Below are 25407 nucleotides of genomic sequence, written 5' to 3'. Positions count from 1 at the left end.
GGGCAGATGGAGAGAGAGCCAGTGTGCACCACTATGACAGGGCCACCTGGAGGGACAAGGGGCCTTGCCAGGAAGGGCTAGGCTCATGGTTCCCATGGGCAAAGGAAGAGATCATAAGGAGGCACCCAGAAAAGGGATCCCACAAACATGCCTTGTGTGACAGCATCCCTAACCATCTGCCTGGTCTGGGGAGGAGAAGCCACCAGCCACCCTGTCTCTGACAAGTCATGGGATCGAATGCTCTCTTGGCCTGGCTGAGTCTGTATTTACAACACAAACTGACTAATTAGGTAAAATAACCTAAGACTGAGCTGCAAAGCTACAGGATCTGCCCGGGTTTTCCCCAGGGTCAGGGAAGATGATCACCACTGAATAAAGCTGAAAGGGACAGGAAGGGACAGAGACCAAGCCTGGGTTCTATTACATCCGGGATCGTGTTTGTTCACACAATGGCTTTGCAGGGTTTGCACAGAGCATGGAGGGCTGTGGCAGGGAAGCATTGAGAGCGGGCATATCGTGGGGAGGGGCCGGGCTGTGTAAGGGGAGGTTCCCAGAGGAAGGGACATGCAGGGAGGCCTGAAGGCCAAGTGGAAAGAAGAGTGTTCTGGCGAGGCTGGGAGGAGGAAGAGTCTGGAGCCTTTGAGGGGTTGGAAGAGCTGCTGTTAGAGGTTGGCAGGGCTGGGGGGACTTCTGAGGGGGTTGCCTTGATCCTAAGGCAACAGAAAGCCACTGTGCAGTCTTATCCAGGGGGTAATTATATCACTCTGGTAGCTGAGTGGAGAAGAGTTTGGAATGGATGAGGTTAGAGGAAGGAGCTTCCCTGGTGGCCTCCATGAGGTGAGATGCTGGCCTCACCCAAGGAAGGGACAATAAGATGGAGCCAAAAGGTGAGATTTGAAAGACACGAAGGAGGTGGAGCCAACGGGGCTTGGACCAGGTGAGAGGTGAGAGGTGAGGGCTGCATGTGGCTGAGGATGGATTTGTGGGAGCACCTTCACAGATAGGCTCAGGGTGAGGCAGAGGAGCTCAGAGTTGGCTGGGCTGGGCCTGAAAGCTCTGGAGATGTCCAAAGTAAGCAGCTGAATCTGTTGGCCTGGGGCTCCAGGGAGAGACCTGGCCTCAGGAAAAGATCAAGCCTCTTCAAAGCCATGGGAAGGGAAAAGAATGTGTTTTCCAGTCTTTCTAGGAGAGAGCACAGGGCCTAAAGAACTTGAACATTAGACACCAGAGGATGTTCTGCCAAGGGAGGCTGAAAAGACAGTCAATAAGATGGGAGGAGGCACAGGCAACAAAGAAAAAATAGACAATGGAATTCATGAAAATTAAAGTTTTGTGCATCCAAAGACAGTATCAACAGAGTAAAAAGGCAGCCCACAGAATGGGGAAAAATATGTGCAAATCATATATCTAATAAAGAATTAACATCCGGAATATATAGGGAACTTCTAAAAGTCAACAGTGACAAAGAAAGCAACCACATTCAAAGGACCTGAATAGACATTTCTCCAAAGAAGAAATACAAATGACCAATAAGCACATGAAAATATATTCAGCATAACTGATCATTAGGGAAATGCACAAAACTACAATGAGGCCGGGCACAGTGGCTCATGCCTGTAATTCCAGCACTTTGGGAGGCCAAGGCGGGCAGATCACCTGAGGTCAGGAGTTCGAGACCAGCCTGGCCAACATGATGAAACCCCATCTCTACTAAAAACACAAAAATTAGCTGGTGGTGGCTGGTGCCTGTAGTTCCAGCTACTTGGGAAGCTGAGGCAGGAGAATCACTTGAACCTGGGAGGCGGAAGTTGCAGTGAGCTGAGATCGTGTCATTGCACTCTAGCCTGGGTGACAGAGTGGGACTCCATCTCAAAAAATAAAAAACAAACAAACAAACAAACTACAATGAGATACCATCTCAGACAGATTAGGATGACTGCTATTTGAACAAAACAGAAAATAACAGGAGTTGATGAGGATGTCGACAAACTGGAACCCTTGTGCTGTGGGAGACAGTATGGCAGTTCCTTAAAACATTAAAAATAAAATTGCCATATGAAACAGCAATTCCACTTCTGGGTACCTACCCAAAAGAACTGAAGGCAAGGTCTCAGATATTTGTGCACTCATGTTCACAGCAACATTATTCACAATAACTAAAATGTGGAAGCAACTCAGGTGTCCCTCAGTGGGTGAGAGGGTAAGCGAAATACATACAATGGAATCTTATTCAGCCTTAAAAAGGATGTAAATTCTGAAAATTTATGAAAAAAATTAAGAAAAAATTCTGAAAATCCTGAAAAAAATTCCTAAAAAAGAAGGAACTATATTGTAACCTGGATGAACCTTGAGAACATTATGGTAAGTGAAATAAGTCAGTCACAAGAGGACAAATATTGCATGAGTCCACTTATATAAGGCACTTAGGGTAGTCGAATTTGTAGGGATGGAAAGCAGAATGGCAGTTGCCCGGGCTGGGGGAAGGAGGAGTGGGGAGTTAGTGTTTAATGGGTGCAGGGTTGTAATTTAGGCTGACACTAATGTTCCTGACATGGACGGTGGTGATTGTGGTACCACAGTATGCATGTGCTTACTGCCACAGAACTGTAGGCTTAAACGATGGTTATGATGGTCAGTGTTATGCTCTCTCAGCAAGTTCCCCAGACTTGCTCGGGATGACGCCATATCCCAGGCCCTTGGGCCTCTGCTACCACTCTTGTCAAATCTCAGCATAAGGACAGAGCCTAGACCAGGTCATGTAAGCCATTTATTGGTTTGTTTTAAAAATATGTATTTTATTTATACATGAAGTTTGGTGAGAAGTGCTCGATTAATTCAGACAATATCTGGCACTTGATGTCTGTCCTTCCCTCCTTTTTCCTACTCTCTTTTCCCCTCCTGCTGATCATTGTGCAGTTCTGGAAATTAAAAAAGTGACAGCCAGGCTAAAAGCTAAGGGTTGGGTCCGGCTCACCCCCGCCCCCAGCCACACCATCTGCAGTCAGCCCCAGGCACCTGTCTCAAGGCTCACGGGCTGTCCACACACATAAAACCACAGTCTCCTTCCGGCCAGCTGGGCTGGCAGCCCGGCCTGCCTCCCAACCACATTCTTGCCTGTGCAGCGGGTGGTGAGCGCCCAGCAGGGGCACACACCTCTCCAAACCTTGAGAGCAAAACACAGAGATCTACAAAAATAGGATTTCCACTTGGAGAAATGTCGCTGGGACAGTTAAACCATGCCCCACACTGGACTCAAAGGGAACACAGGAGAAGAGAACTAGATCTGTCAGGGGCATGGGTTGGGTCTGGGGTTGCCACCAAGGGAACTGGGGTGACAAGAAGAAACGTAATACTTTACTCGCCAGCAATGCCCCCCTTCAGCACTGCCACAAATGTCTAGCCCTCCGACAGCTCGGCGAGGTAGGTTAGGAGCAGCCAGCCCAGAGCGGGCAGGTGAGACTGAGGTGGCCTGGGAGGCATGGGCCTGATGGAGGGGCTCTGTGGGAGAGCTGGAATAGGGCAGCCAAGCCCCTGCCTGCTCAGGCTCCGCCAGTTGACCCTGTTACCTCAGCGTGACAGTTCTCTATGTTAAAAGATTTGCATATGCTAAATAGGATTGTCAGCAGCTGAAGAGGTCCTGGGGGTGATTGGACTAGTAAAATATTTTTCCCTGAAAAAGCCTTTTCACAAGACCTATAGGACCACCTGGACCTTGTCCCAAATAGGTCCTGTGTGTGGGTGCCATCAGCATCCCGGGCTGAGCCAGAGGCTGGGCCTGACCACAGTGCCCCCTCTCTCAGAGGAGCCATGGTTCATTCCCCTCTCAGGGCACAAGAACTGGGCCTGACCATCCCTTTCCCTGCAGAGGGCACAGGGCCAAGCTCCCCTCCCCACTCCCATGTCTCTGTGTCTGGAGAGGAGCTGGGGACCACACAGAAAACTCCTCCGCACGTGGTCCAGAGAGCCCTGGGAGATGGCCAGTTTCCTCTCTTCAGGCAGGCTGAGGGGCCACCATGGCTCAGGGCTGGTGAACTTCTTAGCCCCAAACCCACAGGGCTCAGCCTTCTCTTCCCTTGGCCTGTTGGGCAGGGCCTGCCAGCTTCCAGGAGCAAGGACAAGCTGTATGCCAGGCCGTGAGTGGGGCTGGCACCCTTGTGCCCTTTGGTTTTATGGTTAATACTCTTACGGGAGGGGAAGAAAAGGCAACTATCAGTGCCTAGGGCCAGCCCTGGGACCCAGGCCACTCTCCTCTGGAAGCCTTTTATTTTTGTAGGACTGACAATATGACCTGCGTGAAAACGCAGGGGCAGAATGGGACCTTGGAGACAACAGAAAGCCAGAGTGAGCCCCGCGGACAAGAACCCCATCGTTGGGGGGCCGGCAGCGAAAGGCCTGTCTCCCTTAGACTGGGAGTCTGGGTCCCATGGCCTGTGTCTGGCCTCCATGTGTGAGGACTGTGTGTGTGCGCTTGTGTGAGTGGGGGGTTCAGCCCTCCCAGCATCTCAGGTCAAGTGGGAGGGGGACCTCATTCGACCCCTGGGCAATGAAGACCTGTGGGAGCCACACTGGATTCCACTTCCGCTTTGAGAACAGAGTTCCGGCTGCTCCACAGTCTTGTTCAGGGTTAAGATGAGACAGCATGAATTGCTGCCCATGTCCGTGGAAAAATCTTTAGCTCTTTGCTCAAGTAAAAAAATATCAAATATAATAAATTTATGAAAGCCCATTCACAACATATACAGTCTCAATTTTATATTTCGCCTCAGCAGCTGGGATGAAGTTGCTTTCCAGAGCCCCAGGGCATTGCCTGACCAGACCAGGTCACAGGTCTGTCTGAGGCCTCCAGGCACAGGCCAACTGCTCCGGCTGCCACGCAGCACCACAGAACTCTGCCTGGTTGATCCACGGGGCCGAGGCCCATTTCTTACTCCCAAAGCCAGGAAGGGCCCAGGCTGGTTTGTGACTGACTGCATTTGGGTTTGCCACGGTGCAAAAGGCTGCTTTTTGGTGTGTCCTGGCTAGCTCACATGATGTGTCCAGGCCGAGGCTCACACAATGGACTCACGGTCCCTGTCCGGAGACGGGGGAAAGTCGGCAACATCTTCGCTGTGGCTGTAGTCAGAACCCGGCACCTGGATGTTATCGCTGGTGGCTCTAGTGACACTGTCATAGGAGGGTGGGAAGGAAGTGGAGGAGACGGAGGAGCTGGAGGGTGGGCCAAGGGGCCGGGAGAAGTTCTCATTCATCACATAGGCGATGAGGCCCTCTCGCTCAGGGGCATCCTCTTCAGAGAGGCCGCTGCCCGTCTGCTGACGGAAGAGGAAGGAGGCATGCTTCACAGAGCGTTGCAGCAGGTGCCTGCGGAAGGCCCTCTGGATAACCATGGCTGACACCTCCTCGTGCTTGCGCCGGAGTGTGGTGGTGATGGGCTCATAGGAGATCTTGGATGGGTTGGCTGCCATGAACTTCTCCTCCATCTGGATCTTCAGGGCGTCCATCTCCCCAGACTCCCCCAGAACCCTTTTGGTGAAGGCAAAGAGGATGTCCATGCAATGGATGCGGTCCCCACTCACCATGGGCAGGTCCATGTTGATGAGGCTTATCTGGTTGGGCTTGGCGATACGGAGTGGCTCAGACAAGGCATCGGCAAAGTCAGACAGGACTGAATACTCAATAAACTGAGTGGCCTCTGGGTCAAACTTCTCCCAGATCTCATAGAACATGTCGAAGTCGTCCTCACTCAGGGGCTCGGTGCTCTCCTCTGTGGCCACGCTGAAATTCTCCAGGATGATGGCAATGTACATGTTGACCACGATGAGGAAGGAGATGATGATGTAGGTGGTGAAGAAGAGGATGCCCACGGCTGGGCTCCCACAGTCCCCCCGAGAGCCATTGCTGTTGGGCAGAGTGGGGTCACAGTAGGGGGGCCCGGTGTTGAGGATGGGGCTGAGGAGGCCATCCCAGCCGGCTGACGTGGTGATCTGAAAGAGGCAGAGCATGCTGTTGGCGAAGGTCTGGAAGTTGAACATGTCGTCGATGCCAGCCTCCCACTTGACATAAGCGAAGTTGGCCATGCCAAAGATGGAGTAGATGAACATGACGAGGAAGAGCAGCAGCCCGATGTTGAAGAGTGCAGGCAGGGACATCATGAGGGCAAAGAGCAGTGTGCGGATCCCCTTGGCCCCTCGGATCAGTCTGAGGATGCGGCCGATTCGGGCCAGGCGGATGACTCGAAAGAGCGTCGGGGAGAAGAAGTACTTCTGGATGATGTCCGAGAGCACAGTGCCTGTGGGAAACAACAGAGACTGTGGCTACTGGTGGCACCTCGGTCCTCTAGCCAGCATCACTGTGCAGGGATGGGGGAGTCTCTGTATGGCAAGGAGCCAAAGGTGGCCCTTCCAGGAGGATTGCGTCCACTGGGCATACTAGGACTCTGCCTGCTCCTGCCTGTCTGAGTCTCCATGTCTGCATCTGTCACCCAGAAAAATGGGTCCTTTGCAGGGTTCCTTCTCAGCCCCCTCATTCCTTAATCTTCAGTGTGCACCTGCACAATAGAGCTGTCCTAGGCCCATCTTCTATATCTTGGGTTCTCAGGCCAGAGGGGCTCTGCTTAGCATCCTGCCCGCCCAGCTTGGACTAGCACTCAGGCCTTTCAGCTCCTTGCTATTCAAAGTGTGGTGTGAGGACCAGCAGCCTTGGGGTCTCCTGGGTGCTTATTAGAAATGCAGAATCTCAGTTACACCGCAGCCCACTGCATCTTAATAAGCCCAGATGATTTGTGCCCATCGAAGGGCATGAAACACTAGCCCAGAAATCAGTGCTCCCTGATGCCACGCCATGGCCAGTGTCTTCTCTCAGCCTCTCTGTGATGGTTCTTATCACCCTCCTGACTCTGCCACCTTTGAGGGCTTCACTACCCCTGGGTCTTCAGTGACTACCTGGGTTTGGAGTTTTAAGGGGCATGGATATAAATGATAGAATAAAGAGTGAAATAAACTTGTCTTATATGGCCCAAGTGCCCTTTCCAGACTCCTTATATAAAAATGTCACTGACTGACATGTGTCCAGTGTTTATGGTCAGTGGAGCAATGGGCCAAGCACTTTATAGCCATCATTTCATTTAGTCCTTCCCGTTGTCCTAGGAAGTGAGCAGATGCCATCATTCTCATCTTCCAGAAGAGGAAACGGAGGTGAGGTAACTTACCCAAGTTGCCACCTAGTGAGTGAGAAGCTGGGATTTGACTCAGACATTCGGGCTCCAAGTTCGTCTCTTAACCACTCCTCTCTGGTACTGCCCAAACACCGGGCCAGGAGATGATCCCAAAGTACCTGCTGCACCTTCCAAAGCCTCTGAGACTGTCCCTCAATGGTTCCATTCCTGTTGCTCACATCCTGCATTCTCTAAAGTTCCTCTCCAGTCCCATGAGGCACGCTCTCACCCTCACCCTGCTTGAGACCCCCCAGAGATTCCTGACCCTACTCTGTGCTTCCATCTGCCCATCACTATAGCCGCAGCAGTGCCTGCCTTAGCCCCTGCATTATCCTTTACATTTACCAGAGGCAGAGGTTGTATATGGCAGAAAGATGAAACTTACAGTCACCGCAAGGCAGAGCCCCATGGGGGTGGAGTTAAGAGTTTGGGCTCTGAGCACAAGTGACAAAAGAAAAAATGTAAGTAAACTGGACTTGATTAACATTTAAAACTTTTGTCCTTTAATAGACACCACGAGGAAATGAAAAAACTCAGACTAGGAGAAAATATTTGCAAGTCATATATCTGATAAGAGACTATGATCCAGAATATGTAAAGAACTCTTACAACTCAACACTAAAAAGAGAAATAACCCAATTGAAAAATGAGCTAAGGACCTGTATAGAGATTTCTCCAAGGAAGATATATAAATGACCAACACACACATGGAAAGATGTCCTGCATCGTTAGTCATTTGGTTTTGCAAATCAAAACCTCAAGGAGATATCACTTCACACCCACTAGGAGGGCTCCCATAAAAAGAATGCAGGCAATAACAAGTGTTGGTGAGGGCAAAATAATCGGAATCCCCATACATTGACGGTAAGAATGTAAAAAGGTGCAGCCAAATTGAAAAACAGTTTGGTGGTCCCTCAAAATTTTAGATAACAGGTTTTCAGGGGCTGAGGGAGAGGGGAAATGAATGGGGAGTGACTATTAAATGGGTAGAATTTCCTTTGGGGAAAGGAAAATATTCTAAAATTAGATAGTGGTGATGGTTGCAAAGCTCTGTGCATATACTAAAAAACACTGAATTGTATACTTTAAAGTGACTTTAAAGTTAACCGTGAATTTTATGGTATGTGAATTATGTCTCAGTAAAGCTGTTATATAAAAAAAAAGATCTGAGTTCTGAGGTCAAACAGACATGGGTCAGGATTGGGTCTCTGCTTCTCCCTAGCTGTACAATCTCCCTCCTTTAGTGCTGAATTGACTGGGTGAATTGCATGAGACAGGTTATGTCTGAAAGAGTCTGGCATACACCTTGGCGGTTAGCTCCAGAATTTTCCATCTTCAGGGATAAAGTTCTACTCTGGAGGGCCACCTACCCCCCATCCTTGGGGACCCACCTCATTCTTAGTGAGCTTCCTTCTCTTTCAACCTAAGTGCGGGCAGAACTAGCCTCCACAGCACCCACTCCCATTCCCAGACTCATCCTTGAAGCTATCTAAGCAGTTAGAGAACTGTGTTCCCAGGTGCTCTGGAGGGTGGGGCCAGGAGGGAGTGCTGGGTCCTCTGCCAGGTTGGTCTCCTTGACCCAAGTGGACCCTTCCAGATAAGTTCTCTCTGGAGAGGTGTGTGTGTGCATGTATGTATGAGGGGAGGGGGGTGAGAAATGCACTGAAAAAATAATGAAAGAACCTAGGGTTGTACGTGGCATTCAGCAGAGACCCAGGGGCCGGACGAGAGGCCTGGCTGGGGAGGGCTTCTGTCCAGCTGACTTGTATACCCACCCACGATGGAGAGGATGACAACCACGAAGTCGAAGATATTCCAGCTGTTGGTGAAGTAATAGTGGCGCAGGGCAGCCAGCTTGACAATACACTCGCCTGTGAAGATGGCCACAAAGAGCAGGTTGATCTTGGCCAAGATGTTGATTTTCTCAGGACTTTGGTCATCTGTCTCCACCATCATGGTCACCATATTCAAGCAGATCAGAAACATGATGGTGACATCAAAGGCCTGCTTGGTCACAATGTCGAATATGAAGCCCTGGTACTTGTTCTGAAAGGAGGGGCAAATGGAAAGCACTCAGCAGGGCCCTTGGGAGGCTGGCAAATGCCCGTTTCTGCCTCTCATCCCAGGCCACCCACCCTCCCACTCTACCCTCTAGTGAGCCCAAAACCCCTGCCACACTGCCACAGAGAGTGCAGAGGAAAAAGTCCTGGAGGTTAAAGCCATTGGCTCTCCTGCTGAAATGCTTCCTGGGCTTCAAGGCCCAGCCCCAAGGCTCCATCTTCCATGAGGACTTCCATGACGGATCTTCAGGGAGAGATTTTTCCTGCCCTAAGCATCCTTAGCACACTGTTCACTGTGCTTCCCTTTCAGTTGCCACAGTCTGAAGGCTCAAGGGTAAATTTCAGCTTCAACTCTAGTAATTATGTCAGTGTTTAGATTAATATATTTTCTCTACTTTTAAAATATAATTTATTTTATTTATTGTACTAACCATATTTACATGTGTCTTTAATTGTAAATCAGCCCAGATTATTTGGTGAAAGAAATAAGATTTTATATATATATATTTCTTTTCTGTTCTCCCACTTAGAAAAGATTATAAATAACACACACACACACACACACACACACACATTTTTTTGGATAATGGCTTGACTGGGCCAAGGGAGTCAGTCTTTGAGAGGACTCCACTCTCCAGAGCTCTTGGCTCTCCCCACCAGCTAACTCAGGAATCCGGCTCCCTGACTGTTCTGGGGGTCCAAGGATGAGGATCTGAGTGGGGTGGGGTGGGGCTGTGAAGGCTGCCCTGCTTTTCCTGAGGAAAACCTGCATCCTTGAGGGGAAGGAGGAAACCTGCTCAGAGACAGAGGGTTCCTGTGGGTGGAGAGTGTCCCGGGATGCTACATCCTTCTCATACCTTCCTCCCTATCTGTGTGAGGCTGGGACCTCTCTTCATGCTCAGACATCTGATAGCGTCCCTCAGGCTGGGCTGAAAGACTGTGAGGTGGCCCTGATGGCTGGCCGTGTGGCATGAAAGCTTCCCAAGGACCCCAGAAGATCCTCCCCACTCCCACAGAACCAGGAGCCTAGCTCACCAAGGGCCGTGGGATGGGCTTCTGGGGCTTCTTGGAGCCCAGCTTCTTCATGGCATTGTAGTACTTCTTCTGCTCCTCTGTCATGAAGATGTCCTGGCCCCCTAAGTGCAGAGAGAAGGCACCAACCTCATTCTGGGGTTCTCAGAGGCCCCAACATGGAGGGCACCAGGATCTTGCCTCCTTGATGAGGATGCCAGGGTCAACCACCTCCTGGCTTCCTCTCCTGGACAAAATATGTCCCTATTTTGCACCACAGATTCTTCCCCAAATCTATTTATCCAGGAGCCCTGTCCCCTTTCACCTTCAGATCTCTCTGGTTTTATGACCTGCAAATCCAGTATCCACCCCCCGCCCTTTCCCCCTCCCAGCTCAACCAGCCTTCAGGTTCTCTCTGTTCACTTGGTTTGTCTTCAGGTTGCTGCTCTGACGAAGCTCTGGGAAGACCCAGGGCCTCTGCACAGGCCTTACCCATGACCTCTGATCATGGACCAGGTGAACAGATGTAGCTCTCACACCAGCTTCTCCCAGGAGTCTCATCTCTCGGGTGGATTAGGGCAGACATGGGGCCTCCCACCAAAGCCCCTTCTTATGTTCTTACAGGCCTAGACATGTTACATCCCTGGACACACCCTTCTCCCCACCTCATTCCAGCAGCAGCAAGAAGAGGACCATCCCCAGCAGGGAAGGTGAGATGGGGCCTGGAGCCCAAACGACCCCTCAATCCCCTGGCACCCAGCCCTGCCCTGCCCAGCCCAGCAAGGAGCTGGTGCTCTGGTGCTCTACGTATCTTTTTCTTCTGTTGGTTGAAGTTGTCAATGATGACACCGATAAAGAGGTTCAGGGTGAAGAAAGACCCGAAGATGATGAAAATGACAAAATAGATGTACATGTAGAGGTTGTATTCCCACTGGGGCTGCTCTTCATACTGTGAGGGAGAAATCACACAGGGAGATCAGACAGGCTGGGGTCTCGGGGGTCACATGGGGAGGGGTGGGGGGTGGAGGCGGAGGGCTGGCTAGGGGCATCCATTCTGTGGGAGAGAGGGTGTATCTAGAGGAAGGTCACTAGCCCAGTTATGTGAGTCTGTGGGCCAGAGGTGGGTGGGGATAGAGGTGAGAGGAGTGGATGGTGGCAGGTGAGGACAGCAGACATGCTGGCCTCAGGGCTGGCAGAGTATCAGTGCCTGGTTCCGGCCCTGGGCCAATGGGAGGCTGGAGTACATGGGGACCTCTTTCAGTCTTCACTGAGCTGTCAGTGTGACCGGGTGGGGTGCTGGACAAAGAAGAAGTTTGATTTGCATCTCTGTTGCTTCCACCCCATCCTCCTGGGGTAAAAGTCAATAAACTACAGTGAGTTTAATTAAAGACATTTGAGAATTTTGGGACTTTTTAGGAGACCAAGCAACCTTGCCCCAGAGTCAGGCTTGGGCATTCCAGAGAGGTTGAACTTCAGAGTGACACGAGATCTTGCCCTTGTGGGCTGGGCTTTCAGATGCAGATGCTGATTCCCTGGTGGCCAAGCAACCAGAAGCCTCAGGTGCCTGACTTGGTGGAAGGGGCCACTGTGGCAACCTACCCCCCTGGAGTCCACAGCTGCATACATAATGTCCATCCAGCCTTTAAATGTTGCCTGGGAGGAAAAGACAAGATTAGGACAATCATTTAATTCTGCACCTCGCTTGAGTTACTTAGGGCTCTGGTCTGGACGGATGAAGCCAGAAGCAAGCTTCTTATGAAAAGCAAGACACCCCACCTCACCCCTTTAGCAGCATTCAAATGCCTGGGTGGTCAGAGAAAGACCTTGTTTAGGGCTAGGGGTGGAGGGGAAGCAACTGAGCGGATGCCCCAAGAAGGCCATGCAGCAGGGAATAAGCTTCTTGATTGAGGCCAAGAGTCTGAGGGGGCTTGCAGGAGGTCTGTCCTTCAGATCCACACTCATTTCCATTTCTAAAACATCACAGAATCCTGCCAGCGATTCTGTCAGGGAGACAGAGGTGGAGCTTAGACTCTGTGTTCTAGACTCCGGGGCTGACCTGGTCCCTCTTGTCCTATGTCTCAGAGAACCATGTGGCTTCTGCTCCATGGACTTTCAAGGGAAGTTCCCAAAGAATCTCAACCTTCCCTTGTACTTAAGGGGGTTCTTTTGTCAACGGTGTGTTGGTAAATAGTTAACAGCTGACTTCCCAGAAGAAAAGAAAAAACCCTGATTGTTGGTTTGCCAATTTCTCTTGTGTAAATATTCCCACCATGGTTGATTTCAGGTTACCAATGTGAAGTTACTCAATGAAGTTGAGAAGAGATGCATAGGAGCTTAGCATTATGGTACTCCCACTATACAGACAAAATAGATGTAAAAAACCTCAAAAGCATAGATGATAACACTAAAAAGTAATGATGAATCTTGAGTATTTATTACCTTTGCTTTAATATCATTTAGTTCATTTTGTAAGTTTATAGAATTAATTTTTTTAATGGCTACGTTTAATAAACAGCTTGCAAAATTTCTGAAAACGTAAAAATGAGCTCTTGTGAGCTGTCACAAGCTGGCTCCAGCATACCACACCAAGGGAGTAAAGAGGCAGGATGAACCAGAGAGGGCCCTGGTGCTGGTGGCACCAGCCCTAGTCTGGGCTGCTATGCAGAAAGAGCCCAAGAGACATGCTTGGTGGTGAGACTGACTGACTCCCCAGTGAAGTCTCATTTGTGTTTTTGGCCAAATCCAGTCCTGTCCTGCCCCAAGCCTCTTTTTTTTTTTTTTTTTTTTTTTTGAGACAGAATCTCACTCTGTCAAACAGGCTGGACTACAATGGTGTGATCTCAGCTCACTGCAACCTCTGCCTCCCGGGTTCAAGTGATTCTCCTGCCTCAGCCTCCTGAGTAGCTGGGATTACAGTCATACAACACCATGCCCAGCTAATTTTTGTGTTTTTAGTAGAGACGGGGGTTTCACCATGTTGGTCAGGCTGGTCTCGAACTCCTGACCTCAAATGATCCACCAACCTCAGGCTCCCAATGTGCTGGGATTACAAGTGTGAGCCACTGCGACCAGCCCCCAAGCCTCCTTTCTAAGCACAAGCTCAGTAACACAAACTTCCTGTGTCTAAGAATTCTTATGAGGCAGGTAAGGCAGAAGGGGAAGCTGAGGTCGCCCATAGTAGGCAAGCTACTCCAGCTCCCTGTACCAACAGGCCCTTGCCTATAAAGATAGGCCCAGAAATACTTTGGAAACTGCTGGGGACCACCCAAGGGTATGAGATACTTATGACTGAATTCTTCCCAAACACCAAGCAGCTGTGTCTGGAAAGGTGAGCAGGTCTTAGTCTACAAAAGGAGGCCTTTTATTCCAAAGTTCCGACATTCTGAGGGACAGTTGCAGGAATAGGCAGCTCCTTGGGTTTGGCGCTAATCTACTGTTCTCCACTAGGCAGTGCAGGTGAGTCTTTGTGGGACTACCACTGGGGTTTAAGGGATAGGTGGAGGTGTGAGTGGATGCCTAAAGTTTCTAGATAAGAGTCTGTTGAGTTTTCCTCTGCTTTGGGAACCAGAGACAGGTGTCTGGGTTTAAGATTGGAATAGCAAGACAAGCAAGTTGTAGCTTTTTGCACTGTGGTTCTGCTGCATTAGTCAAAGCTAATGGTAGGTTAATTTTATGGAATGTGTTATAATGACGGAAGCCACCATACTCACAAAATCAATGGAAACCCTAGAAGGATTGTGTGTGCTTAAACATTGCACATCAAAGATGGAAATATGTTCTTTTAAATAACACAAGAGCTAACACTATCTTTTATAACAGAGGGTGGCCACAGTCACAACTTTGCTAACAGTTCAGTTCCTCAGTAGTCTATGGTCTTTCGTTTTTTAACCTGTGCCATCACACTGCCTAACTGATAGCCTCAAGAGGTCAACTTGACTACTGGCTGGGGAGTTGGTTCTACAGCACCACGGAGCCATCCCCATACTCTGCAATTTGGAGAATGTGGTATTGGTTCTAGAACTGAAAGTCTGGGGATTTCCCAAGGAGCCAAATCCCTGGAGAGTCCTGAGTCTCCTTTGGGCACTGTGATCCTCCTGTGAGGATCCAGCATGGCCCCACTGCCCCACTCCTGCCCACATCATGGGTGATGGCCATGCTGCTCGACAGCCATTGGGAGGAAGGAAGTCCCTTCTCTCCAGGACTTACCACCTGCAGAAGGGCCAGGTACCCGGCCCCTACGTTGTCAAAGTTGACTTTCACCTTGGTCCAGTACAATTCTCCGGTCATGTTCAAGGACTCACACTGGCTCTTGTTGTTCACGATGGTGTAGTTCAAAGGCAAGTCTCCCTCTGTCTGGTTGATGCACCTCCCAAACTTCCCCGCGAAGAGGTTCACGCCCATGATGCTGAAGATGAGCCAGAAGATGAGGCAGACGAGGAGGACGTTCATGATGGACGGGATGGCGCCCACCAGGGCATTGACCACCACCTCAAGTGGACAGAGAAGTGGCTCAGTTCCTGGGGGGGCCCAGAGCACATGCCCTTTTCAAGACCACCCCCCCCACGAAAGAATGAACTCCCTGGCTGCAGGGGCCTGTGCAGGTGGATGTGCGGATCCCACACTCATGGGAGAGGCCAGCTCCATGGCTGGAAGCCCTGGTGGGGAGTGAGGGGAGTGCACACTAGAGTTTGGTGTGGCTTCAGAACATCTGCTTTCCCTTCTTGGCCCTGCCCTGAATCTGTGGTCTTTAAAACCTGATTTTCATCAAGGTGTGTGCTGGTTGAGGATGCCAGCAACTTGCTGGGAAAGACCTCTCAAAACATGTCCCCAAGATTGGGTTTCCTAACAATCCCAAGAGTCCTTACATTTTTGGAGCTAAATTCTGGTTTATTTTAGGTTGTTGCTATTGGGATGGATGGGTGTTCTCCCCTGAAGTAACCCAGGGGACCTCAGTGCAGTGTTCAGAGGGTGTTGTGGCAGTTCTCCAGTGCTCCCGTAAGAGCAGAGCCAGAGAGCAGGTGGCATGGGCACTCCCTGTGATACCCGCTCCCCAGTGAGGGGCTCTCAGATCCCATGGAGCCACAGCCTCATGCTCTGCATCTAAACTTAGAGCACCCTGTAGAAGATTCCCTAGTAGAGGCATTTGGGACCCTTCACCCCACTCATGGACCAAGTCCCCAGCTGTCCATGCACCAAGAACACAAGTGCCACACAGACTGGAGGTGAAGCTGGTGTGGACCGTGTGGTGTGGCCCAGATGCCAGGTTGGGGGATGCTGTTCCCCAGAAGGCACGCTGAACCCTGGAACAGGGTGAGAAACAAGCTCTTAGGGCACCAAACATCTGGGTGTAGAGTGAGGCAGGGAAGCCCTGGGAGTTTGCCCTTGGCTGGCTCTGTGGCCAATGGCCACCGCAGAGGCATCCCTGGCACCTAGTGTCTCCTTGTGTCCCTCTGGAATCAAATGTCCTTGCTCCCAAAGAGATATTTAACTCTGAATAATATCTTGTGGATGGTTTCCCCCCAGGAATGAGCTATGTGTGTCTCCATGGATTGGGGGTGTGGGCAAGGTTCAAAGCCATCAACCTGAGCTGTGTGATGGTGCCTGCTGGGTCAGTGACAGACAAACAAACATGTCTTCTGAAGCCACACAGAACTGTGTATGTTTTGTTAAAAAAAAAAAAAATACCCCACACAAGTACACACAAACACCCACGTGTGTATTTGTTTTCTTGCTATATATCACGGCTGATGATTTTCTTGGTGGGCTTTCAAATCTGACTGATCTGCTCTCATTCTTTGGTAAAATGTGGTGACTTGAAAAATGCATAGGGATCTGCACTAGGAAAATGGTGCACAGGAGATCACTAAGCACGTGGTCATTTCCTGTACAGCCTCTGTCTGATGCTGGGAATGCAGCTTGCTCTATGCCTCTTCCCTCACCCTCCCGACCACAGCCCCACTGCCCATCACAGAGGGCTGGCAGCCTGTGTCTGCCAGGAGGCAGGGCATGCAGAGGGGCACACTGAGTGGGCACACAGAGATGCAGCCCCACGGGACAGCAGAAGCACAGGGGCCCTGGTGCCAGTGGCCTGGGGTATAGCTGAGACCCCTGTGCCCAGCAAGTCTTGCTTCCTCTCCTTTGTCCAGTGCTCTCCCAGCCCTCATAGGAGCTCACAGGGCTGAAGGGTGAGCCCTGGAGGTGGGTTCTCACAGCTGCCTACCCTCAGGGTGCCTCCATGTCCAGCTGTGCCTCTCTTGGAGGTTCTGGGCTATGCTCCTACCAAGTCAGCCTCGGCCACAGTCTCCGCGGCCACAGGACATCAGAGGCACAGGGAGGGACCCTGGGTAGCAGTGGGCTGGGCCTGTGGGTCAGCAAGCTGAGGCTGGGGGTCCCTCCGTGGGACCGCCTCCCACTCCCTGGGTGGGAAGGCAGCCGCCTCTCTTACCCTCATGCCCTCAAATCGTGACAGAGCTCTCAGGGGGCGGAGTGCACGCAGCGTCCGCAGTGACTTGATGGGGCCCATCTCGGCAAAGCCCAAGGTGTTGGCCACCAGGCTGACCAGAGAGACCTGGGGGAGGCAAAGTAGAAATGGGGAGGATGGGATCAGCTCCCCACTGTTGGGGACAGACAGTAGGGCTCCTGGCCCCGCTAAGATGGCGTTGGATGCCAGAGAGCCACAGACCTCCCATATCCACTCTTTATTAGTCCTGGGGTGGACTGTCATCACAGGCCAGCTCTGCATTGGGCCAGGCTTCCCAGAGCCCAAGCTGGGGCGAGCCCAAGAGTGTCCTGGCTTCTGGGCCTTTACCGAGAGGCTGCTATGTGTACTTCACATACATACTCTATCATAACCCCACTAACCCTGCGATGTTGCGATGTGTCACCTCTATTCTACAGATGGGAAAACTGAATTCCAAAGCCACTTTGCTGGTGTGGCGGAGCAGGGACACAAAGCCTGGGCTTTTGGTCTCCACATTCTTTCCTTCAATTCCAATTCTTGGACCTATCTCCTTCTTCGCCAAAGAAGCCTTTTTTGAGGAAGGAGAGACAGTCCTGGGTTGAGTAGGAGCAAACAGACAATCGCAGGGCATTTCCCCAAGGCCAGACTGTGCAGCATTTCAACATCTTCAAAGGAGGAAAGCAAAGGTGGGGACTTGGTGGCACCAGGAGCCTCAGCTCTCTGCTCCCTCTGGCCCACCCCTCCCAGGGCACTTCCACTCTGTGGATTTTGTCCTTCTAAAGCTCCGTGGGTATCCACTCCCTTCTTACTTCACTGCTGGCCTGTGATTACAGGCCAAAAATGGCCTCCTGCCTGACCTCCCCTGCAGTCACTATACACACTGCCCTAGTGATCAGGCCAGCTTGGGGTTCGGAGAGGCTGGGGGCAGGGGCCTGACTCCCACAGCCTCCTCCCAGGCTTGGCAGCACCAGGTTGGAGGGAGCTGAGCAAAGAGGTCGAGGGGAGGAAGACACGCCAGACTGATTTCGGTGTTGCCCGCACTCACCCCTCAAGGATGCTGGGCTATGGGCCCTCAATCCTGGAGAGTCGGGAGGCATCTTTCAGGGATCTCTCCTTGAGGGCAGGACCTCCAGAGTGCCAGGTCCAGCTGGTCCGTCTGCCCAGTTCCTAACAGGCTGCCTTGCGGTCTGTTCTTTGCAAAGCTTGCCCCATCTGCCCCAGTGATGGCCTCCCGTCTCAGGTGACGGCAACTTCATCCCTCCAGCTGTGCAGGCCACGATCCTTGGCGTCCTCCCTGCCTCCTCTCTATCTCTGACACCCTGTGTCTAACCCGTCAGGATTTCCTGTTGGCTCTGCCTTCAAAATACATCTGAAGTCCAAATATTTCTCACCACTTCTACTGCCACCATCCTGGCCCAGCCTCCATCGTCTCTCCCTGGATCATGGCCTGAGCCTCCTAACTCTTCTCCCTGCTTCTACTCATTCCTGTCTACCCTGGCCTCCATGACCGAGTGAGCCTTAAAGAAAATCAGTCAGTTCACGGCACTCTTCTGTTCAGAACCTTCTAATTCTGCCCCCCTACCGCCATTTCATTCTAAATCAAAGCCCATATTTTTTCAAAGGTGGCAATCTGGCTGCATCCCCTGCAATCTGGCCTCATCTCCTGCACTTCCTTCTGCTTAGTGGCTCTAGCCTCCCTGCATTTCCCCCAGTATGCCAGGCTTGCATCCTGTACCTGACACACCGTCCTTGCACTGCTCTTCCAACCTCTGCTTGGAACGTCTGCCAGACACTGGCCTGGCTAACCCCAACTTCAAACCCGCTCAAATGTTACCAAAGTGGGCCTACCCTGATCATCCTATTTAACGTGGTAACCTGCACCTTCCCCTCCACCCCACCCACTTCCCTTTCCGAGTTCTCTTTGCTCCATGATAGACACCACTTTTCCACGTAATGTAGAAGTGGCTTCTTGATGATGCTGATTGTTTGCAGCCACCTTCCTCCATGTGGGGAAGAGTTCTTGTTTTGTTCCCTAAGATCCCCAGCACCATAACCGTGCTTGCACACAGTAGAGACCCAATAGCATTTATTGAAAAATAATGCAGAATTCTTCTTGGAAACATCCTTCCCTAGACTCTGTCATGGGAGACAAACTTTCCCATGAAGCATGTGGATGGGGTAGAGGCACAGCAGTGTGGCCAGTGTCAGGAAAGCTGAATTCCATACCCACTTCCTTCTGCTCAGCCTTGGGCAAGGCCCCTCCCTGCTGTGAGCCTTGGTTGCCTTCTCCACAGGCTTCTTCTCCTCTCTTGGGCCTGAGCAGGGAAGCACTGCCAGTTCCCTTTCCCTTGCCTTGGCTCTGAGCACCCCAAGGTGGCCAGCGGCTGGTGGGTGGGCTTCCGCAGATGTCTGTGCAGAGTCCCTCTGGCCTGCCTTGCGGGAGACCCTCAGCAGACCCAACTGCCCAAGATGCTGCAGGAACAGCGGGTCAGGGAGCCTCAGGGCTGAGCTGCCAGGATCCCAGGCCCTCCCATGGTCCCTCATCGGGGAGGCCTCAGGGGTCTCTCCTTCATCTCAGGGAGGCTCTGAGGGCTGGGCCAGGCAGTCCAGTGTGTCTAGAGCTCTCCTCGCCCCTCTTCCACCCACAGCACACCCTCACCCCAGCATTAGCATCCTCTTGGCCACCTGGGGTGATAGGAAGAGGCCTGGACTGCAGGTCCAAGGACCTGGATCTGCATTTCTGCGCATCCTTCTACCCCAAGACGCCTCTGCTACCATGGCTACCCATACTTTGACCTCCTATCCAGCCTTGGTAGCCTCAACCTGGACTCTGGCCAGGCTTATTGGGGACTGAGCCTCTGAGTGAGGTATGGGGACCGCACAGGCCTGAGCCTGTCCTGTAAGCACAGGAAGGATAACTCCTGCTGGTGTGCAAGGCTGGAAGCCATCAGCAAACCTGGCGCCTTCTGGAAAGCCCGTTTCAGTAGGCAGATCCTGACCCCCACTCTGTTTTGTTTGATCCCCAGAGAGGTCCCTCCACCTGTACCCTTTGCCTTCTCTTTCTTTGTCCTCAGTGAGTGCAGACCCAGAGCTGCCCTGCACCGACCTGTTTCTCCCTGCTTGGTTACTTTCCCTCTAACCCTGCATTCATGCTGCCTGGCACTCAGCAGTGTCTTGGGGCCTGGGTACTGTGGGGCAGGGGCTTCACACTCCATCAGCCAACCGGGTGTTCAGAAGCCACGCTGACCTCCTGCCCCAGGCCCTTCTTGGACACAGCCTAGGCAGGCAGCCCTCACAGCTACCTGGTTGTGTAGGGCAGCAACCCAGAGCCCCTGAGCCAGTGTTCATGACTTCCTCCTCCTCTGGGGTGACTCCACCCCTTTCGCATCCTCCCCAGCCAGTACCTTCTCCCTGAGCTGGAGGCTCTCCCCTGCCTGCCCAGCATCCCTTCAGCAGCCTTCTCCCCTTCGTGTGTGCCTGGAGGCTCTGAACTGTCCCCCTCGTGTGTGCATGGAGGCTCTGAACTGGCCATCTATCTAGTGGGCCCGATGGACACTTACAGTCTGCTGTGGTGTGTGCTAGAGCACAAGCTTGTCTGCTCACTTCCCTTTCTCGACCCTGAGCCCCCAGCCCCTGCCCTGGCTCACACCCCTACCTTGACTACTCTCGAACGATCTCCCCTAGAAGCAGGGCCCTAGGTCTCTGCCTGCTGTGCCTCCAAATTGGAGGCTCTAGAGGCAGGACCCTGTCTCCTATTTCTTGTCTTCCTCTGAGCCTGGAAACCTGAGGACAAGGCCTGAGTCTCAGACTCACGTCCTCCTTCCTCTCTGCCCTGCAACACTGCTGCGTGCCTCCCCTTCAGCCTGCTGGCTCCCACCGGGCCCTCTACCTCACCTCCTTCTCCCGCACCAGCAATGGGGTTCCCCTTCCTGTTCCCTTCGGGTGCCCACACTCACATCCACGATTAGGAAGTCAAGCCAGCACCAGGCATTGGTGAAGTACTTCTTGAAGCCATAGGCCACCCACTTAAGCAGCATCTCCAGCACGAAGACATAGGTGAACATCTTGTCGGAATACTCAAGCAGAACCTTGATGGTCTTTCGCTCCTCCAGGTAGATGTCCTCGAAGGCCTGCAGACAAGGCCGGACAAGGCGGACATGAAGTCTGGACCACTGCCGATTCCACCCTGCACCAGACACCATTTCTTTTCTTTTCTTTTCTTTTCCTTTTTTTTGAGACGGAGTCTTGCTCTGTTGCCCAGGCTGGAGTGCAGCGGTGCAATCTTGGCTTACTGCAACCTCTGCCTCCCGGGTTCAAGCGATTCTCCTGCTTCAGTCTCCTGAGTAGCTGGGATTACAGATGCTCGCCACCACACCCAGCTAATTTTTTGTACTTTTAGTAGGGAAGGGGTTTCACCATGTTGGTCAGGCTGGTCTTGAGCTCCTGACCTCCTGATCCACCCACCTTGGCCTCCCAAAGTGTTGGGTTTACAGGTGTGAGCCACCGTACCTGGCCTAGGCACCGTTTCTGACAACACCTCCTGCTGCCCAGGAGAGCGGGGAAGGGGTGAGGAATGCTGTGGACAGGGTTCCTCCTGGGCAGTGTTGGACTAGATGAGAATGCCTCCAAGCGGGGCCTGTGCCACTGGCAGGCCATGAGATGGCCTTACATGGTAGATGGATAGTAAGGCAAATGAATGGTGTGATCCCCTCTCCCTGCGCAATAAAGATCAAGTCTGAGTTTTGGGCTAGGCCTTTCTAAAACTTGCCATTTTAACAAGGAGAGAGGGTATGCAGGCTCAGCTCACAGATTTCTGTTGGAAACAACATAAAATATTGTTTATTTTCACTCCATTTTGCTTTAGCTTTGTTTATATGGCTACTTTTTGTGGGAAAAATATTGGTTTCCAATTAATAATAATGATTAAGTTTCACTTTACAAGACATTTATTTAAATAAGCAAAAACCAACGAGAGTTGATGTCAAGCTGAATTTTAAAGAAATCAGAGTAGAAGTCATTTGTAGATGTGATGCTTAGGAACCACAGGTGTAGATAAAGTCAAATCTGCAAGTCTCAGGCTCTAGGAGTCAGTTTCCAAAATCCTAGGAGTTGTAAGTCTTTCTCCACTTCCTCATTTCTGCCTCAACTCAAATTCCTGAGCTAACAGAGAAAGCCCAGTGGCTCCCAGATGGCTTCTACCTCCAGCCTACTGATTTGTTCCTGTTTCTGTCTCTGTCCAGCGTATGCTCTGAGGTTCCTGTCTAGGCAACTGAACTAGGGCTCTGGGGGAGCTGCCTCCACCTCCCACTCCTGGGCCTCCCTATCCGACTTCAGGGCCTCTGTGAGCGACGGTGACCCAAGACACCAGTGCTGTTGGCACTGCCAAGGCATACATATGGCTCACTGGGTCACTGTAGACGGCACAACAGGATAATTCAGCTCCCAAAATGGATTTTGGGAGTTGTTCAAGATAAAAAAAAAAAAAAAAGTAGGGGTATCGTATTTTTGTTTTCTAAGTATAAAAATGGGTGCATCTTATAAAAATGCAATAATATGGAAACGATAAAAAAGAAAGTAAAAGGCATCTCTAATTTCGTGACACCAAAGTAACCACTGCTAACATTTAGGTGAGTATTATTTTTGACAGTGTGTACGTGTGTGCACACACAATCACAATTTTATGAGACACACTAAATATTTGCCTTGAAATTACTTTCTCCATCAAACAATATGTTGTGAACATTTATCCCCTCAATAATATGAATACATACAATAATATCTATCACTATTTTAAAGGGCTGCACAGTTCATTATTTGCATACACAGCTATTTATTTAGCCAATAACCTTATTAATAATGCACATTTCAGTTATTTACAGTTTATCTCTAGTAGAAATAAAGTTGCAGTGGACAGGGGATTGTTGAGGATAAATTGGGTTGTCAGGCGAAAGGTGTGCTTTTGGTACAGTCTGGGAATGGACCTCTCTGAAAGTAACACCAGTTGACACTCCGTCTCTGGGCCAGGAAGGGGGCTCTTCTCCACCGCCCCACCGACACTGCTGTCACTTCTCCTTTTTCACTTTTCCCAGCCTAATGAAAGAAACTTGTATTTTGTTACATTTTCATTTATTTTATTAGGAGTGACGCTGACATCTTTTCTTTGGATATTTGCTGTGTTTTTTGGGGGAATTACCTCTTCATATCCTTTGCCTATTTTTGTACTTGGGTGTCCGGTTTATTTGGGAACATTAACTCTTTGTTTGGTAACACAAGCCTGGGTTGTGGCACCAACCTGCCCTTAAGTCTCACTTGCTTTTGTTTACCATGCTGAAGTTCTATGTACTTCATTTTCAATTATTATATCATTTAATATTATCATATCATTTATTATAATTTTCATTTAGTAAAATTTTTGGTGTTGCATTTAGAAAGCCCTTATCTATTCCGAGGCTAGGAAAAAATGAGCTTCTGAAAACAATTTTTGTGGTTTCATTGTTTTACATTACAATTTTAAAAATTAAATATAGTTGGCTAGGGAGTAAATATCCATTTTAATACTTTTTTTCAGAATGTGGCTCATCAAATGCTCCAACACTTTATTAAATAATCCACTTAAAATCCACTGATTAAAAGTCAACTTTATCATATAGTACATTTCTTTATTTACTTCAATCTACTTCAAATCTCTTTATGTGGTTCTACTGTTCTCTGTCTATTCCTGAATTAGTATCACATGAATTTCCCTGGACATTTAAATGATTTTCAGGATAAACTTTACCAATGTTTTGTCATATTTCCTCAGAAATGTTGCAAACTTGTTATTGCATTGAATCTACTAATTACTTTAGGAACTAATATGAAGTCTTCCTACCCAAGATGAAGGTGTGTTTATCTATTTGTTCTGTTTTACACTGCTTGGCAAAGTTTTACAGTTTTCTTCATGCATCTCTTATACATTTATTATTATATTTATTCCCAGTTATTTTATGTTTGCAGTGCTTGGCATGTAAGAAATATTTGAGAGATGTTACTTGTGACTAAATGGTTTCTCTTAGGATAAAACAACAATAGCAACAATTCTTTGCATATTTATTTCATAACTGGCTATATAATGTTTTTAAAATAGGTTTAAATTCTTTTCTAGGCAATCATATTATCTATAAATAATGATATATTTCTATCATTTTTAACTCTTGCTTTTATACTTGACTGGATTAACTTCAATTATTTTATTTTATTTTATTTTTATTTTATTTTATTTTATTTTATTTTTTTGAGACGGAGTCTCGCTCTGTTGCTGGGGCTGGAGTACAGTGGCCGGATCTCAGCTCACTGCAATCTCCGCCTCCCGGGTTTACGCCATTCTCCTGCCTCAGCCTCCAGAGTAGCTGGGACTACAGGCGCCCGCCACCTCGCCCGGCTAGATTTTTGTATTTTTTAGTAGAGACGGGGTTTCACCGTGTTAGCCAGGATGGTCTCGATCTCCTGACCTTGTGATCCGCCCGTCTCGGCCTCCCAAAGTGCTGGGATTACAGGCTTGAGCCACCGCGCCTGACCAACTTCAATTATTTTATTACCCAACTTTTATATCATGTGTTCAATTTTCTTAATTAATTACACTGGCTATAATTCAAGACTATTATTAAATAATGAGCAATAGCTAAAAAGGTAGTTAAATCATCCTTTTCTTATTCTTCACTTTAATGAAAACGTTTCAAGTGGTTTTACTACTAATGATGATATAAGTTAATTTGAGAGTCAGTTTTTTACTAAATTGAGAAAACACATTTTATTTCTTTTTTTTTGTTCTTTGGATTCAGTAGAATAAAATATATTTTATTTCTATTCTTACCAGAGTTTAGAAAATCAGGCATTCATTGAAATAATTATATGGTTTTTCATCTTTGTCCTATTAATATAGTTTTCCTAATATGGTACTATTTTCACATTTTAGGATATGACACATTTGTCATATGATGTACTCAATCTTTTAAATATATTTCTAGATCCTATCTGCAGTATTTTGTTTAAGATTTTTGCATCACTATTCAGAAGTATGGAGTATGAAGCATGAAAACTAGCCTAGGTTTTTCTTTTGGTATACGTGAGGTTTTAAAAATCAGCATTATTTAGCTTTTAAAAAAACAATTTCTAGGCCAAGTGCAGTGGCTCACGTCTGTAATCCCAGTACTTTGGGAGGCCGAGGTGGGTGGATCACCTGAGGTCGGGAGTTCGAAAACAGCTTGACAAACACGGAGAAACCCCATCTCTACTAAAAATGCAAAATTAGCCAGGTGTGGTGGTGCATGTCTGTAATCCCAGCTACTCAGGAGGCTGAGGCAGGCGAATGGCTTGAACCCGGGAGGCAGAGGTTGCGGTGAGCTGAGATCACGCCACTGTACTCCAGCCTGGGCGACATCAAGAGCAAAACTCCATCTCAAAAACAAACACACAAAAACACACAAAAAACAATTTCTAGTTTCTATCTTTTTTCATGCACTAGAGTACTTTAAATAGCATTGGAATTATTTTCTTCCTTGAGAATGTGAAAGAATCTGTTTTTGGAGATGTGAGAAATTCGATGAGCTAGTGGTTATCAATTTGGTTGCTTTACATTTTCAAGGAATCAGCTTTGGAATTTTATATCAATTTTACTGTTTATTTTC

At 49.5% G+C, this 25407-nt stretch overlaps 1 protein-coding gene across 10 annotated transcripts in view; it reads right to left on the bottom strand.

Moving 5' to 3' along the window:
* Positions 1-2754: 2754 nt before the first annotated feature.
* The window catches only part of SCN5A (sodium voltage-gated channel alpha subunit 5), a 102484-nt gene continuing 79831 nt past the window's right edge, over positions 2755-25407 (bottom strand). For 4 of the 10 annotated variants that reach the window (XM_023231464.2, XM_023231472.2, XM_023231463.2 and 1 more), the window contains 8 exons: positions 20698-20871; positions 16727-16849; positions 14488-14769; positions 11881-11934; positions 11093-11230; positions 10306-10410; positions 8986-9256; positions 2755-6286 (listed from right to left, as the gene is read on the bottom strand). In XM_023231464.2, coding sequence (XP_023087232.1) covers positions 5049-6286; positions 8986-9256; positions 10306-10410; positions 11093-11230; positions 11881-11934; positions 14488-14769; positions 16727-16849; positions 20698-20871 — 2385 coding nt within the window. In that variant the 3' untranslated portion in view covers positions 2755-5048. Of the gene's footprint in view, positions 6287-8985; positions 9257-10305; positions 10411-11088; positions 11231-11880; positions 11935-14487; positions 14770-16726; positions 16850-20697; positions 20872-25407 lie in introns of all 10 variants that reach the window. The other 6 variants (XM_023231465.1, XM_023231471.1, XM_023231468.2 and 3 more) reach the window with 4 other exon arrangements.

The sequence above is a fragment of the Piliocolobus tephrosceles genome, chromosome 2, assembly GCF_002776525.5.
Source record: "Piliocolobus tephrosceles isolate RC106 chromosome 2, ASM277652v3, whole genome shotgun sequence".
NCBI lineage: Eukaryota > Metazoa > Chordata > Mammalia > Primates > Cercopithecidae > Piliocolobus > Piliocolobus tephrosceles.
This window is presented reverse-complemented; position numbering and strand designations above follow the sequence as displayed.